General features: G+C 45.4%; 1 protein-coding gene across 1 annotated transcript; it reads right to left on the minus strand.

Annotated features, from left to right (window-relative positions):
- Positions 1 to 2678: 2678 nt before the first annotated feature.
- LOC131672856 (tropomyosin-1-like) lies at positions 2679 to 3587 on the minus strand. Its single transcript, XM_058950353.1, has one exon. The coding sequence runs from the start codon at positions 3585 to 3587 to the stop codon at positions 2679 to 2681; it is 909 nt and encodes a 302-aa protein (XP_058806336.1).
- Between the last annotated feature and the right edge of the window lie 13059 nt (positions 3588 to 16646).

Genomic DNA, 16646 nt, shown 5'->3' on the forward strand with positions numbered 1-16646 from the left:
AGTTCGGTATGCACGGGCAACTCGTAGCGCTGTTGCTCTGCAGGCTCTTCGACACGTCCCTCCGTAGCTTGCATTATTTCTTAGCGCATCCACCCATATAGGAGCTCCGTAGAGAATTACCGAGCTTACGACCGACGATAGGAGGGTTCTGCGTGGTTGCTTTGGCCCCCCGACGTTTGGCATGATACCTGCCAACGCTCTAGCAACGTTAGTGGCTTTGACACCTGTTTTCGAGAGGTGTTCCTTAAACGATAGCCGCGCATCTAGTATAACTCCCAGGTACCACACCGCGTCAGTCGACTGTACTCGCTTATTTTCCACCGTGAATGTGGCGTACTTCCGAGCTTTTGTGCGGGAGTAAGCACCGTTTCCGTCTTTTCCGCAGCGAGACTGAGCCCATGCTCTTTTAGCCATCGATCCACCACCTCGATGGAGACGCTTCCTATATATTTTATCTCCTCAACGCTCTTTGCCGTGACCACTAGTGCTACATCATCGGCAAAAGCTATTATCTCTATTCCCCTTGGCAACTGCTGTCTTATTAGTCCGTCATATAGGACATTCCATAGCAAGGGGCCAAGCACCGATCCCTGCGGCACTCCTCCCGTGATGTTGTATGAGTGTGTGCCATCGTCGGTTTTATAGTGCAGGATTCGGTTGCTTAAGTAGCTCGATAGGGCTCTACGCAAATACAGCGGCACCCTCAGTCCTTCCATGGCTGTCATAAAGATGTCCCATCTTGCCGAGTTGAACGCATTTCGGATGTCTAATGCGATCACAGCGCACATGCGTCTTGCGCTCCGTCCTCCGCTAATGGCATCTTTGGCCAGGTCCACAACTCGACCAATAGCGCCTAAGGTTGAACGGCCTTTTCTGAAGCCGAACTGGTTTCCAGACAGGTCCCCCGCTTCGGCTATAGCTGCCTCCAATCTGGCATAGATTACTCTTTCCAGCAGTTTTCCTATAATGTCCAGCATGCACAGTGGTCTGTAGGACGAAGGCTGCTCGGGAGGCTTATTTCCCTTGGGTAGCAGCACCAGTCTTTGCAGCTTCCACGAGTTTGGAAAATGTCCTGCTCGCAGGCACGCACTAAATGTATCGCGAATTATTTCCGGGGCATTCAGTGTTGCCGTCTTGATGGCAATTCCCGGTATCCCATCCGGCCCTGGCGCTTTCCGGGTTCGAATTTTCTTCGCGGCTACTATCAGTTCTGCTTGGGTTACTTCTGTAAACTCGATTTCATCGTCTCTTTCCATTAGGCCTGTTTGTTCTGGTCTCTCCCGATGTCTTGGGAACAGATGTCGCACTACTCTGTCGAGGAATAATGGGCAAGATGGTGGTGCGCCACTCCTGGGTTTGATCTTGCGCATGACCGTTTTATACGGCCGGCCCAGGGGTCCTTATCTACTTCCTCGCAGAAGTCTCGCTAGCACTGTCTCTTAGCTGCTTTGATGGTGACCTTGAGCAGTGATCTTAGCTCTTCAAATTTTTCGGTCAGAGCTCGGAAGTTGGGCTTGTTCCTTGCTCTTTGATGGCGCCTTCTGGCTGTAAGACATTTATGCCTCAGGCTTGCGATGTCTTCATTCCACCAGTAAACCGGTAGTCTACCCCTTGCGTTGCTTTTGACAGCCATGGATGCATCACATGCAGTGTTGAGAGCTCGTGTGAGACCCTGCGCCTTTTCCTCCGCGGTTCCGGATACTGATATTCCTTCAAGGGAGTAGAGAAATGATTCTCTGTCGAAGGTATTTGGTGCCCATCTCCTCTTGTTTTCCGTTGTCCTGGTGGGTACCGCTTTTTTGGTCAACTGGAGCCGGTACATTATGGCTTGATGGTCACTGCCCGTGTACCGATCGCTGACTCTCCAGTTGAGCTCCTCCGTCAATAGTTTGGCATCTATGAAGGTAACATCCACTATGGACGATTTCCCCGCCTTGGAATAGGTCGGGGTCGTTCCTTTATTGGCTACCTCGAGCTCCAATACTCCGAACGCCTCTAGAAGTGCATGCCCGCGAGCATTTGTTTTCGCGCTTCCCCAGTTTACAGCCCATGCATTAAAATCGCCTGCGATGACCACCGATAGGCGTGATGTCATTGCGCTGGTAACAATGTCATCCAGGGATTTCTTAAACTCGCTTATCTCTTCGCTAGGTGGGAGATAGCAACTATATATACGCATGCCAGCCACTTCTATCCACGTAAAGTTTGAGGTTGGATCGGTCATCCTTGCCGATACGTGTAGGTGTCCGCATACCCAGACAGCCGCCCTACCAGTCGCATCTTTCACCCAGTTCGGCTCATCGAGATCACGGTACTTTTCGCTAACTATGACGATGTCGGCCATTTCCTCCCTTACCAACTGGTGCAGCAGCTCTTGAGCCGCTGCACAGTGGTTGAGGTTGATTTGGAGGACTTTAGTCATTTTTAGCGTGAGATCCCTCCGTCTTTGCGTCCGTGCAGACCGCTGCCTTATGCCCCTCCTTTCTGCACCTGAAACACTGCTTGGAGCGGTCTTCATCGCTTTTGCAGTCCTTTGCGATGTAACCATTCTCCAAGCACCGGTAGCATCTTTGTGTCGGTGTGTAAGGCTGAACTCTACAGTTCACCCATCCTATTCTCAGCTTCCCGTTTTAAAGTAGCTTTCTGGCCGCTGCTACCGGGAGCTGGATATGTGCCGCTTATGTGCCGTTGTATAGTCCTCTGATTTTTATGCTACTACTTGCAGCTGCCTCTGGTCCGATAACTGCAGCTACAGCTTCTATCACTTCCTCAGGTGTGGTTGTCTCATCCATGTCTTTGATCCTGAGGGTTTCTTTATCGGTCATCAGGTGGACTTCTGCTGACTCCTCAAGTGTGGCCAGGACCATCTCTTCTATGTTTGGGGACCTGGTTCCCGGTTTCCCCAGTTCGAGGAGTAGTTCTCCTGCTCTAGTACGCCGTATTCGGGTGATTCTTTCACCTATCTCCTTCATGTTGGGTGCTGCCTTGACCTTCCTCAAGATGTCGGCATACGAAGTCTCGCCCAGTGCTTTGATCTTAATAGCTTCTGGGCGAGGCTTCCTGCTCGTGGTCTTAGTGGTTTTACCCTCTCTAGTGCCTTCTTTTTTATTTGTCTCTTTTCTCTTCTCTTCTTTCTTCTTAGCTTTGCCCTTTCTTCTTACCTCTTTCCATTCGGAGGCTTTTTTCTCGGCAATCTCCTTTCTTTCTTCGCTCTCCCTTGTGAGCAGGGTTTTTTCCTGGTCGCTTTTGGCCTTCTTCGTTGCTGGCGGGATCGTCGGCGATTGCGTCTCTAAATTTCCACGCTTTTTCGCTTTTTCTCTAAAGATGGGCGATGTTTGGGTCTCATCGTCCCTTACCGTCAGTTTTTCTGTACTTCTTTTGGCCCCCTGGCAGGAGAGCACGCGCAGCTTCGCGTACTCCTCTATCATACAGTCTGCCGTTCTGGCCATGGTCTTCAGTTCTGCGTGGAGGTTCTTCTTTTCTAGAATAAACTCCACCAGCTTTTTGACCTTTCTCTCCAGGCTCTTGAAGCATTTATCAGCTTCACTGCAGTCTTCTTTTTTTTGATTTAATTGATTATTCTTCATGTTGGTCCCACGAGTAGCTAGGGAAGTTGTCGTCGATCCCACGCAGAGCCCCGCGTGCGTGGAACAAGGCTAGATACGAGGGAGTTTCGCCAGGTGCTTCCAAGGCTCTGTTTGAGACTCTCTGTTACCCCCGAGAGCCAACCAGGCTACATCGGCACGGGTCGCTTCACACCTTCAGCATGGGGGGTCCGTTACCCTGGACGGGTACCTTTTAACAAGGTGCTATCTTCCGGGCCAGATGAGCCTTGGTTTTTTAACGAGGTTGATACTCCTCCCCCTCCTCCTTCCCTGTTTCTTGAGTAGCAGGGTCCCGGGCTTGGGACCGGCGGTGGCGGAGTTGTGTGTGTGTGTGTGTGTGTGTGTGTGTGTCTGTTTTTTTTGTGTGTGTGTTTCATAATAATAAAATATACAATAATGTAAACAATTCATTCTAAATTCGTGATACAGAAGACCAAAAGGAGCTTATTAACAGTAAATTAGCTAAATTTGTTGGTACAAAAACATTATCGTTGGACGACGATGTTTCAAAAGAAAAGAATTTAGATAGTATAGAAGTTTTAGTTCCGATGACACATGAAAAAAAACCATATGAAAGTTTCTTGCAGGAAAAAGTTGTAAAATTAGAAGAAAGATGTTTACATTTACAAGAGGAACAGACAAAATTACAAAATCATATAGATATTTTGAATGAACGTTTAGAAACTTATAAATAATAAATGAACGTTTACAAATCAAGAATTTACAGTATCAGTTAAAACTGGAAGCATTGACTGAACAGAAGGGAATTGATAAAACATCAAAAGCAGCAATGGAGGCGAGGATCTTATTATAATAATACAATTTTTCATTTGGAGTAAACATTGATAAATTAAGTTTATAATTTCAAGTGGAATTATTTGAACTGATACAATTTTATGGCAACTGTGTAACACTCTGGAAACAATAATTTAAAATGAAACAAGTTTCAGTGTTCATTGAGCTATTGCCTGAGCTGGACGTGTTTAGTCTGTGCTCTGGTTTGTGTCTGGCTTAAGCCATTTCGTTATTTCTGACTCAGTTTAATCTTTAAAATTTCTCTCTATTTATGATATCTTTTTCGTTTAATGGTCTAATTATCAATCAATTGTTGTTTAACTGTGCTTGTGACTGTGACTTTTATTAAATAGTGTGCCGAACTGTTGTACCTGGTACATTATTATGTCGGAAAATAAATGTTTTTCCTGCCCATCTAAGGGCCCGATTAATGTGAATGACGCGGTGCATTGTCCGGGGTAACGATCGCTCTTCCATAAGAGTTGTGCGAGTAAGACCGTAAAGCTTTCTAACGGTTCTTTCAAAAAATGCTGTGGCGGTTTGGATGTTCTGACCAGAGCATCAGTGGCATCGGTGTCATCTGTTGACACTATGCTTACCGGATTAGTAGCTAATCCGTCTTCGCCTAAGTCTCTAAATGGCTCTCAGTCAAATCAACGTGCTTCGTGCAGCTCTTGGGATGATGTTCGTGATTACTTTGAAGGCAAATTGGAGGGCATGTTTGGTCTGCTCACGGAAAGATGTAATGGTCTGCAGCGTGCTGCAGACAGCTTGATTGCTCGGTCGGATGCCATGGAGGCCCAAATTGTTTTGATGCGGCAGGAGTTATCATCGATCCCTATTCAGACTGCCCGCATTAATGTTATTGAAGATAGAGTCTCTGCGGTGGAGAGTAAACTCGATGACTCTTCTTCCAGGATCGATGACGCCACTCTTGCTGAAATGTATGAGCAGAGAAGAAGAGAGCGTAATTGTATTCTCTACAATTTCCCGGAGAATGTCTCTTCGTCACAGGATACAATTGCTTTGTCTGCGCTTCTTGTTGGCGTAAAGTTTGACACCTCTGGTATGGCTACCTTGCGCCTTGGAAAGAAGGTCGATGAAAGAATTAGACCATTAAAGATTGTCCTTCGTTCTGCTGCTGACGCCCAATGGATCATGCGGCACTCTCCGGATATTTTTAAATCAGTTCCTGGCGTGAAGTGCGGACCTGATCGTACCATGCACCAGTGACAGCAGTTACGGGAGACACTTGCTCAGATTAATACCAGAACGCGGGCGGGAGAAAATGATCTTAAACTTAAGTTTATTAATGGCATCCTCGGTATTTCATCGTCAAAAAACGCGTAGATGCAGCCAGGATTTCAAAACAACTGTCTATTTACCACCAAAATATCGGCAGCATCAAATCATCAATTACCTGCTTTGTTCATAACGTGATTACTTGTGCACAGAAATTTAACATTATTGCCCTGACCGAATCTTGGTTGGATGACACTGTGGAGGATGCTTTGCTGAGGATTCCTGGCTATTCGCTCGTGAGACTGGATCGTTGTAACATTCGGAGTGGCAAGTCGAGAGGAGGTGGAATTCTTGTTTGGCTGGAGGATGCATGCTCTTTTCAATCTCTTCAAGTCGTCAACTTTAATTTGGAGCATGTCATTCTTAAGCTTGATTACGGAGCACCCATCATTTTGTCTGTTGCCTATTTGCCACCTGTTTCTTCTCTCTCAGCTGCGACTTTCGAATCATCTATGGACTCCTACTGTTGTTCCTTGGAGGAGTCAACTGCCAGATTTCCGGGGTCTGCCGTTCTTGTTATTGGTGATTTTAATCTGCCTCGTTGCTCGTGGACTGCTGTTGATGGTGTGCTTTCGGCTGATGCTACTGTGAGTGGGGCCATTCGTAATTCAGCATTACGATTACAGGATTGTATGGGCTCTCTTAAGTGTGCTCAGCTCGTCCAGTCTCGGAATAGTTCGGGAAATACTCTTGACTTGACCTTTTGCAGTATTCCGGCGTTCCTTTGTGCATCAGTGGATCCGCTTGCTCCGTCCGACAGATACCATGAGCCTTTGGTCATTGCTGTCAACGTCGTTGTAACCACTTCGACTGATTCTTTACCTCATAGTGCTCTTACCTCCTTCAATTTCAAAAGGGCCAACTATAGTGATATCAATTCATCTCTGGTATCTACTGATTAGGATGATCTTTTTGATGGCCACCAGCATGATGTCGACATGGTGGTTGATGGTTTCTACAGAAAGTTGTCGGAAATTATTGGCTGCAATGTACCTCTAATGGGCTCTTTTGTTGCTAAATTCCCGAATTGGATGTCTGCGGAATTGAGATCTGCAGTCTCTCAGAAGAAGTTGGCCCATCGGACATTTAAGGCTACGGGGGATGGTGGTGCACTGCATGACTTCAGGATCTTCAGGACGGCTTGTAAGCGCCTTGCGTTACGTGATTATGGCCTGTTTATTGAGGACGTTGAAGAGTCGTTGCAATCTGATCCGGGAGAATTTTGGAAGTTTGCAAATTGTAAGGACGGTCGCTCTGGTTATCCTGATAATATGTATTTTAATGATGTTGCTGCTCATCATGGCCAGGATATTGTCAACTTATTTGCGGATCGATTCTCATCGGTCTTTTCTGCGGCCTCTCTTCGGGATGGCTTTAACGGGCTTTCCTTCGACTCACATGCGCTGTCAAAAATTTTGTTCGTGCTCGAAGATGTGAAGCTTGGTCTTGAAGGTCTTAAACCTTCATCCGCGGCTGGGCCTGATGGAATTCCGTCGACTTTCTTTATTAATTGTGATCATAATTTGACTCAACCGATTCTTTATATTATGAATTTATCTTTACGTACAGGTACCTTTCCATCGGCCTGGAAACAGGCTTATGTTATTCCAGTGTACAAGAAGCGTGGTGACAAAAGAGGTATTTGTAGTTACCGTCCGATAGCCAAGCTGAATGTCCTCTCCAAGTTGTTCGATCGTCTGGTGTCCATCAAACTATCACCCTTCCTTCTTCGCTCTATAAATGTCTCCCAGCATGGTTTTGTCCCCCACCGTTCCACGGTCACTAACCTCGCAGAGTTCGTAGAATTTCTTACTGATGCTTTTGATCAGGATCATCAAGTAGATGCTATCTATACTGATCTCACTAGCGCCTTTGATTGTGTGAATCATCAATTATTAGTAGCTAAGTTATCATTTTATGGTGTTCATGGTCCTTTCCTCTCCTGGTGTTTCTCTTATTTATCCCATAGATCATACTCCGTAAAACTTCAAAAGTTTGTCTCTTCACCGTACTTGGCTGCTTCTGGGGTGCCACAGGGCTCGCACCTTGGTCCTCTATTTTTTATTATTTTTGTAAATGATGCTTTCTCAGTTATTAAGTCCTCTTATATCTCCTTCTATGCCGACGATGCGAAAATATTTAAAGTTATCTCCTCCGATAAAGATGCTTATGAATTACAGTTGGATCTGGATAGATTTTGTGATTGGTGCTCATTAAATGGGCTCTTATTGAATATAGATAAATGTACAGCTCTGTCGTTCTCTCGTAGTAAAGCGCCATACATTCATAACTATTCTTTCCTTGATGTTGTAATTGGTAGGGTTATTGAGTTTAAGGATCTCGGTGTGTTGTTTGATGGTAGTCTTTCCTTCACTTCACACATCACTCAGTCATGTATTCTGGCATCTCGGGCATTATTTCTGTTGTTCAGACAATGTCGTGCATTCAAAAGGCCAAGCTCTCTTATTGCACTCTATAATGCTAATATTCGCTCTCGTCTTACTTATGCGTCTGTTATCTGGGCGCCGCGTTTTGACCATCAATCTAAATCACTTGAAATTGTTCAGCATCGCTTCTTACGTTTTTTAGCTAATAAATTCGGCCCACGTATGGATGCCTTTTCTCATGATTACTCTGCCGTGGCACGCTCATTTCATATTTGCACTATTACTTCGTTCATCAATTATCAATCAGCATTATTCATTTATAAAATTTGTCATAACATTATCAATTCGATGGCCCTTTCTAATCGCATTCTCTATACGGTGCCCCCGCGTATTCTTCGAGCCCGTCATCACACCTTTTTTATACGTCCCCGTAAACGTAATCTTAATTATTTGTCTGTTATCGATCGCTCATGTCATCTCATCAATAACTTGTCATCTCCACTGGACGTGCATGCAGTTTGTATTGGCGCATTTAAAAAGTTTGTTCGGGAGGACATAGCGGAGTTTCGCTAGTTTGTTTCTTTTGTCACGCGTCTTCTGGTTTTTCGTTTGTCGTTGCATTTTGTTTTTTTATTTTGGCTGCCTTTTTCCTTCTTTTTTTATCGTATTTTAATTTAATTTTTACTTTAATTATTGTTTTTATCGATTTCTATTTTTCTTATACTGGTTATATTTATTATGCATTGTATTTTGATTTATTTATATTTAATATGTATTTTTTTTGTATGTTTATCATTTGTCATGTTTTGATATGGGTTTTTACCCGTTTAATAAATGAAAAAAAAAAAAAAAAAAAAAACAAAACTTTAAATAGTCTTTTTTATCTAAATCTTATAACCAATAAAAAAATATTATATAAAAATATATGTTTGAAGAGTGTTATATACCTGTAGGAACTGTGCTTCTGAATGTTAAAAAAGGAATTTTTTACCAAACATGGTAATGAATAAATAAATTGTATCGGTTCAAATAATTCCATTTAATGGTTAATGTGAATCAAGTAAATCAATTTGAAAATAAACTTCAAAATTTCTTGTATTAGTTTTCAACATTTACACTATTTCAAATGTATACGCTGTTATTCTTTTTATGAATAATCTTCCAGTAAATGATAAATGTATCGAACAATATTGAGGAACACAGATTTGATAGTCAGCTATTCACTTTCATTATAATGTTTCTCATTCAGATTGTAAACTGAAACAACAAATTTATGAAAGTTAATGTAACGTAGAGTAACTATAAAATATTGTGCTTTTTTAAATAATAAATATTAATTGAATAATTATCTAATTACAACTGAATTCATAACGCTGCCAGAATAGTTTAAATTATAACGTTATTTGATACATGCCATGTAACAAAAATAAAGTTTCAAGATGTTTTGATTAGCTGAGTATCAAATACTTGTCTGATAGCTCCATCCAATTTTTTTATTAATTAACTTAGAAATGGGTATGAGGGCTTACACTAATGCTCCCAATGGGCTCAGTAGGTAAACCAGAGGGGCCTCAACTCAGAGGGGTATCAGCTCACTGAGTTGAAGCGTGTGCATGATCACCTCACCCCCCCCCCCCCCCCAACCCACCCCCCCGATCGGCCCGTGCGCTGTCGACTGCCCCCCCCCCTACTGAGTTATACCGGTGTGTTCTACGCACTCATCCCTCCCCTACTAAGTTGATCTGATGTGGCGTGCGTTCTTCCCCCTCTCCCAGCCTACAGATTTGATTCCTATGCACTGCGCGCGTTACCTTCCCCTCCTCCTACTAAGTTATACCGGTACGTTCTACGCACTCCCCCTCCCCTACTAAGTTAATCTGATGTGGCTTGATCTGATGTGGCGTGCGTTCTCTGCAGCACTTACCCCTCTCCTACTAAGTTGATTCCTATGCACTACGCGCGCGTTCTGTGTTACGCGTTTTGATTTTTTTTATTGTATGTGTGTGTGTGCGCGTGTGTTAAAAATTTTTAGATTTATCTGAAAAAAACGGACGGATCGGGGGATCGAACGCGCGTCCTCCGGATCCGCAGGCCGATGCTCTACCGCTAGAGCTACAGCCACTGTTACCACGGGCAATACCGTATTGTGTATACTAGCTACACACGATTGGTATGTGGGGGGCGGCGGCGGCGGCGCCGGCAGCTGCTGCTGATGCTGGGGAGGGCCCAAGCGCTAATACATACAAATGATAATAAATTTTAATAAATATACTAATTATAATAAATATTATACATAAATATTTATTATAATTGGTATATAACGAATAATAATTTTTTTATGTTCGATGTGCGTGCGCGTGTGTGTGTGTGTCTGATCGGTGAAATAAAAAAGACATATTATTATTAATAATTATTTATTATATAAAAAATACAAGAAAATATTAAAAAATGTACAAAAAAATACAAGAAAATATTAAAAAATGTACAAAAAAATACAAAAAAATATAAAAAATGTACAAAAATTTATAAAAAAACCGACGCTTAGTTATCGTCACCATCATCGTCGTCGACCTCGTCGTCGTCGTCGTCGTGATCAGCTGGAAATAACTTGGCAACTTTATAGCGCGGGGCGCCGTCGACCGTTTCGTCCATGACGCACAGGCGCTTTTTCCCCGTGATGTGGAGATCCTGCATGAGCGCCGTTACAGGCGATCTCGCGGGCCTACTCAAGGGACCTGGCGACGGCGATCGAGAAGGCTGGTGCACAGCGGGAGAACCTTCGGGACTGCACGACCTCGATGGAAATAATCTGCGCACCACGTGTCTGACCGGCCCATTTCGATCGACGTGCCGCCTGCTGCCGCGCTGCGATGGTGATTCCACCCACTGCGGCTGCCGACTGCAGCGATCAACGGCGCAGTATACGCACTCCCAGCCCTCGCATACTGGCATGGTATTGTTGTTGTTGTTGATGTCGTCGTCGTGATCGCCGACCTGCAATAAAAAAATGAAAAAAACTTAGAACATACTACTGCCGATTAAAAAAAAGAAAAGAGAAAAAAATCATACCTGAACTCGTTGGCGGCAGGGCGTCTCTTGTATTTCTGGTGAAACTAAGTTCACCAAGAGCGGCTGTTGTGGCGTTGTGATGTCGATGATCACGGGTGCTGCTCGAGGCGTCACCAGGTCGATGTGTGTCACGTGTCGTGATGATGGTGGTGATGGTGGTCGACGCGCGACAATCACCTCGCAGACCATCTCCACGTCGTCGTCGTCATCGTCATCAGACCTGCAAAAAAAAGATTCTTTAATTGAAAAAAAATCAGTTCATATATCTATCTATATATAACAATATTCAACGTACACATTCACCGTTGGAAGTAATCGCAAGCTTGGAAACGGTGGCAGTAATTCAAGTGGCGACCGATGCCTGCTGTAATAGGAAACACATGTATAATAAAACTGTGAGAGTAACAGCGATAACGAATACGACGACGAAAACCAGACATCGTAAAAAAAAGAACGCGATCCAAAAACAAAACAAGAAATTCTAACTACGTGAGAGAAAGGGACATTAAATTTGAAATTGGAAATACTCTCTCTCTCTCATATACACACGTACATACATATTATATAACGAATGATACAATATTATTCAATGAAAAAAAGAACAGAACCTCTTTTTTTAATGTAAAGAACATATATACTCTTATTATTATAAAAAATTTATGTATAACTAATACCATTATATTGATAAATTAATAAAATTTAAATATAATTGTGTTATTAGTATAATGGTATTAATTATATATAAAATTTTATAATAATAAGAACATATCTATTTATATTTTAATGATTTTGTTCTTAATATTATAAAAAATAGAATGAGAGAGAGAGAGAGTAAAAGAGAATGAAATAAATAGGTACTTACAATAATAATATCGTAGGTGGAGGTGTCAGTGGCATCCGTATTGTTGCCGCTTCGTGGATGTCATCGCCGTTTCTCCTCGGCGAAGGTGTTCGCGGCTGCTCGACGTCTTCGTCCACCGCTGCTTCATGTGCTGGTAAATTCATCACTCCGAAGACTTCGTCATCTTCGTAAAGATCGACGTCCTCGCCAAGTGCTTCTATGGCTTGATTTAATGCCTCTTGCCACGACACATCGTCCGGCGAAAACAATTGTTCCAACAATTCATCACTCACTGCACTATCGTTTTCACACTGCATTTTTCTTCACTGAACTTAACTTCACGACAAAAAAAATCACAATGACGTATCTTTGCAAGGCGTTCGAATTTTATTCATTTTTGAAACACTTGCCGCGTTTCGGTCATTGGTTGAAGATTTGGGAGTAGGGACGCGAGACTACGCGATAGCACTGATTTTGTCGCGCGCATAAGACGATCATAATTAGTGGTGGGAGTAGCTAAAGAAAATGTGATTAGTGCGGAGAAAAGACGCCAATGTGTATTAATATAGGATCGCAATAGCGCGTACGCTCTTTTTTTCTCACGCAACGGACGAAGAGTAGGTGGTGGCAAGCCGTTGGTAGTGACAAGTTGCAGCGAACGAATGATCGGCCATTTTCTGAGCCACTTTTTTTTTCAAGTTGACGAAGCTGTACAATCCCGACAGTTAATCGATATAATCATGATCAGATCAGATAAATTTAAAACAGCACTTTTCAGTGCTATTCAAACGTATGTTAAATATAACATAAACTAACTATTTGTTTAATAAAAAAACTTATATAATTTTGTTAAAAAATCAGCACTTTTAAGTGCTATTCAAACGTATGTGCAAATATATCAGTGCTAAATTTTCAATAAAAAACTTATATTATTTTTCTATAAATCAGCACTTTTCAGTGCTATTCAAACGTATGGTTAAATATAACATAGACTAACTATTTGTTTAATAAAAAACTTATATAAATTTTTAATAAATCAGCACTTTTAAGTGCTATTCAAACGTATGTGCAAATATATCGTAGCCGCAAAGGTAAGTACTAAAACAATAACAATTTGAAATTACGAATAAATTTAACCTTGTGTTCTTTATTCTTACCCCCTCCATTTTCAGCGAAACGAGCGAAACGAGGTAAGTATAAGGTAAGTATTTTTTTAATTAGTTAAAAAATTAGTTTTTAGTTATTTTTTTAATTAGTTAAAAGTATTTTTTTAATTAGTTAATCAATATAATATTTAAAATATACAAAATTAAAAATAGTTCGTTTAATTCAGTGTACAAAATAATATTAAAAAAATGATAATTTTTTTCCTAAATCATAAAGTAATATACAGTTAGTATGCACTATCTTTAGAAAGAGCGACAATGATTCAGACGGTGAGCACTGTCGTATAGATGCAAAGGAGGCTAGGTTCGATTCTCCTGTATGTCTATTACCGAAAGATTATTACGAGAAAAAAATTCGATAAATAATGTTACTAATTTTTTCTTATGGAGTATTAGATGTAGGCAATTAATTATTTATATTGTAACAGGCTGCCGTTTAACCTGTGACCTATTAATTGTATTATTTCGGTCAAACGACGCCTTGTTAGCTACGTGCCGTAAGCACGTTAACCTACCTTGTCCGGGAGTGCCCCTGCGCAGAGTTCCCTCGCCAATCCGAGTTGGGTTCCCCAACTCGCCACTTGGCGGCGCTGTCGCTCCTGTTTAGCAGCGCTCCTACGGCCGCTGCTGGAAACTCAATTTGCAATTCGCTTCTATCGGTATCCGCGCGATCCGTGCTATGCTACCGGCTTATTCGAATCGAATGTCAACAAACATGCATTCCGGACAAAGGAAAGACAAAGCAATGACTCGATTAAGAATAACTGTTGTTCACTTTATTCAAAGGAATTAAATACACGGGGGATTTGCCGAGAGACTCACGCACGCGAATATATATGACAATACGCCTGGGTGGGAGAGAGAGAGAAAATCGCGATCGCCGCGAACTAACCGCTCGCACGCTATAAATAATTTCTCCGCGCGCGCTGCGCGGGATCGCATGCTAACAACAATAATAATGAATAATATAGTGCTGTGCACCTACCGCGTAAATAATGGGGATACGGTGGCCAACCGTATCCAACGCACTTGCTGCGGATTAACTGCTGCGCCGCTCGCCGCACTGCAACTGTCTCCTCGCTGCTTGGTGTCGCGGATCTGCTGGGATTGCTGAGGCTGACGGAATTGCTCCAATAGTTTGCGAAGCCGCACACTTTCAGCAGTGCACGCACTCCTCACTCTGGTTCACACTCAGAAAATCGCACACACAGTAGTCTCTAATGCTGGCACGCTCGCGAAAACTATGCTGCTGCCGGACTGAAGGACACAGTCGTACTGACTACCGAACTCTCCCCTCCCGGTCATTGCCCCTACGCGCCCTCTCTCTCTCTCTCGAACCGATCGCGGCTATTCCGCTCAGCCGCTTATTAACCTACGCGAGTCGAACGATTTTCGGTAATCGTTGCAGCCCCCTCCTACTTAGCTTCGGACTACCGGACCGAACTATTTCGCCGACTCGCGATCCTAAGGATAGGAGAGGGTAGAGAAGAAATCAACACACTCAATCCTTATCAACATGACTCTTTACTCGCCCATCCCAGGCCACCACTCCCCTACATCATTTGCCGCAGCCTCCTGGCGCCTTATGCCTCGGATAGCGCCAGTGCTCCGCCTTGTTTGGACACTTCGATGTCGTGGTGATCCCGGGATGGCCGCAAATGTAGCAGCCCTTCCGCGGCCGTCCGCTGGGGCCAGGCACCGACCCTTGGCCCTGGTTGCCCGCTGGCGGAAGGGGCTGCTGGGCTGGGGTTCCCGGGGCGGCGGTAAAAGTCACGCCGCCCACCGTGGCGGATGTGCATCCCCCATGGGTGCGCACCACCACGGTAGGGTCGGAAACCGACCCGTCCACGCGGACCGTAAACTCCTGCCCGGCATCGGGGGCCCCCGAGACTCCTTTGACCTGAGTCTGTGTCGGGGGCTTGGCCGGAGTCTTGGCCGCGGCCCTACTCGCTGGTGGCGTCGGTGGTAACACCGCCGGCGGGCCCGCGGCCTCTGGGGACTCCTGCCCCCGGTCAACGCGCAGCAGGGCCTCACCATAGGCCCTCTGCCGCCGGACCACCGGAGCCCACTCCCCCAGCATCTCTCGGGCTCCTCGGAAGTCGAGGAACTCCTCCAGGTGCGCATGCACCTGGCGTTGGAGCTCCCCGATGAACTTCCAAGCGTTCTCGACCTCCTGGAGGCCCAGTCGCACGTGCCTCCAGGAGTTTTCGAGACCGTGCTGCTGGGGGACTCGGGGGTGGTTGCAGACCCACTGCCCCTGGTCACAGGCCTCCTTTGGCCTGGGGCACTGAGTTGAGCCGTCAACCATCGTTGGCTTGCTCGGCTCTGGGGTCTGCACCCCCTTGTCCGTCGTGGACGGAGACCGACGGCCCTCTTCGGACGGACCGTCGGTCTGGGTGGACGCTTCCCGGGTTTCCACTCTTCTTGCTTGCGGCTTCAATCCTTCCCGGAGGAAGTCGTCCACCCTCTGGCGAGAGCGGCCTTCTCGGGCAGCCACCTCGACCTGGGCCCGGACAAATCTGCGCACGTCGCCGATCAGCCGATCGGCGTCCGGACCCAGCCTAAGGTCGAGCAGTATCTGGGTGGCTGTCTCGAAGGCCTCTTCGCTGATCACCAGCTTCCTCTCCATCTGTAAAAGAGAAGAGGGGGGTTAAGGGATATCTCAGGTTCAGCCCTTAACCTAACCGTCGCTGCGTCACGCTCGACGCTACAATTTACGAGGACGTCTCGGTCCCCTGCGCTTTCCTCGCGAATATGGCCCATTTGTGAGGGTAGCTGGCAGGACCGCCTTCCGCACGTGCCGAGTGGTTCTACGGGGCCTGTCTCTTCCCCTTGACGCATTGCCATTCAGGTCATCTCCGCCTGGTGCCTGGGGTTCGCTCGCAGGGTTCTTGCGCGGCATACCACGGCCTCGCTTAGCCGGCGCCTCGATCGGCGTCTATGGAGCCGCCACGGACTCTTCACATTCGTTCGCGGGGGCTGCAATCGCGACGCGCTCGCATATCGGATCCCCGCTGGGATCCTCAACCTTTGCCGGCGGGTCGCCTGCGCCCTCCTCTTCCTCCAACGGTGTTGATTCCCCGCCTTCCGGTTCCTCGTCGTCCTGGTCCGAGAATGGGCCGAAATAGGGCTTGAGATCCTTAGCGTGGACCAGCTCGGGCAACTCTTCCTGCTGGTTACCGAGGCGGTAGGTATTAGTCCCACATACCTCCTCTATAACATATGGACCAGCATACTTCGGCGCCAACTTCGCCGAAACGCCCTGAGCTGCGGAAGACAAGATACGGTTCCGCTTCCACACCCAGTCCCCAACCCTAAAGTCGGCTTGGCGTCTCCACCTGTTATAGTAGACCGCCTGACGGTCCGCCTCCTCCCTGGACTTAGAGCCAGTGCGTTCCCATAAGTTGGGTAACTGGCGCATGTGCTCACCCCACTCGGTCAGTTCTTGGCCCTCAGAAGCTTCCCGGGCCAACTGATCCTG

Source organism: Phymastichus coffea, unplaced genomic scaffold (genome assembly GCF_024137745.1).
Source record: "Phymastichus coffea isolate CEN01 unplaced genomic scaffold, Cenicafe_Pcof_1.1 PCOF00160, whole genome shotgun sequence".
NCBI classification, from domain to species: Eukaryota; Metazoa; Arthropoda; class Insecta; order Hymenoptera; family Eulophidae; genus Phymastichus; species Phymastichus coffea.

Coding starts and splice junctions, on each gene's coding strand:
- LOC131672856 (XM_058950353.1), bottom strand. CDS start 3,587: ATGAAGAATAATCAATTAAATCAAAAAAAAGAAGACTGCAGTGAAGCT.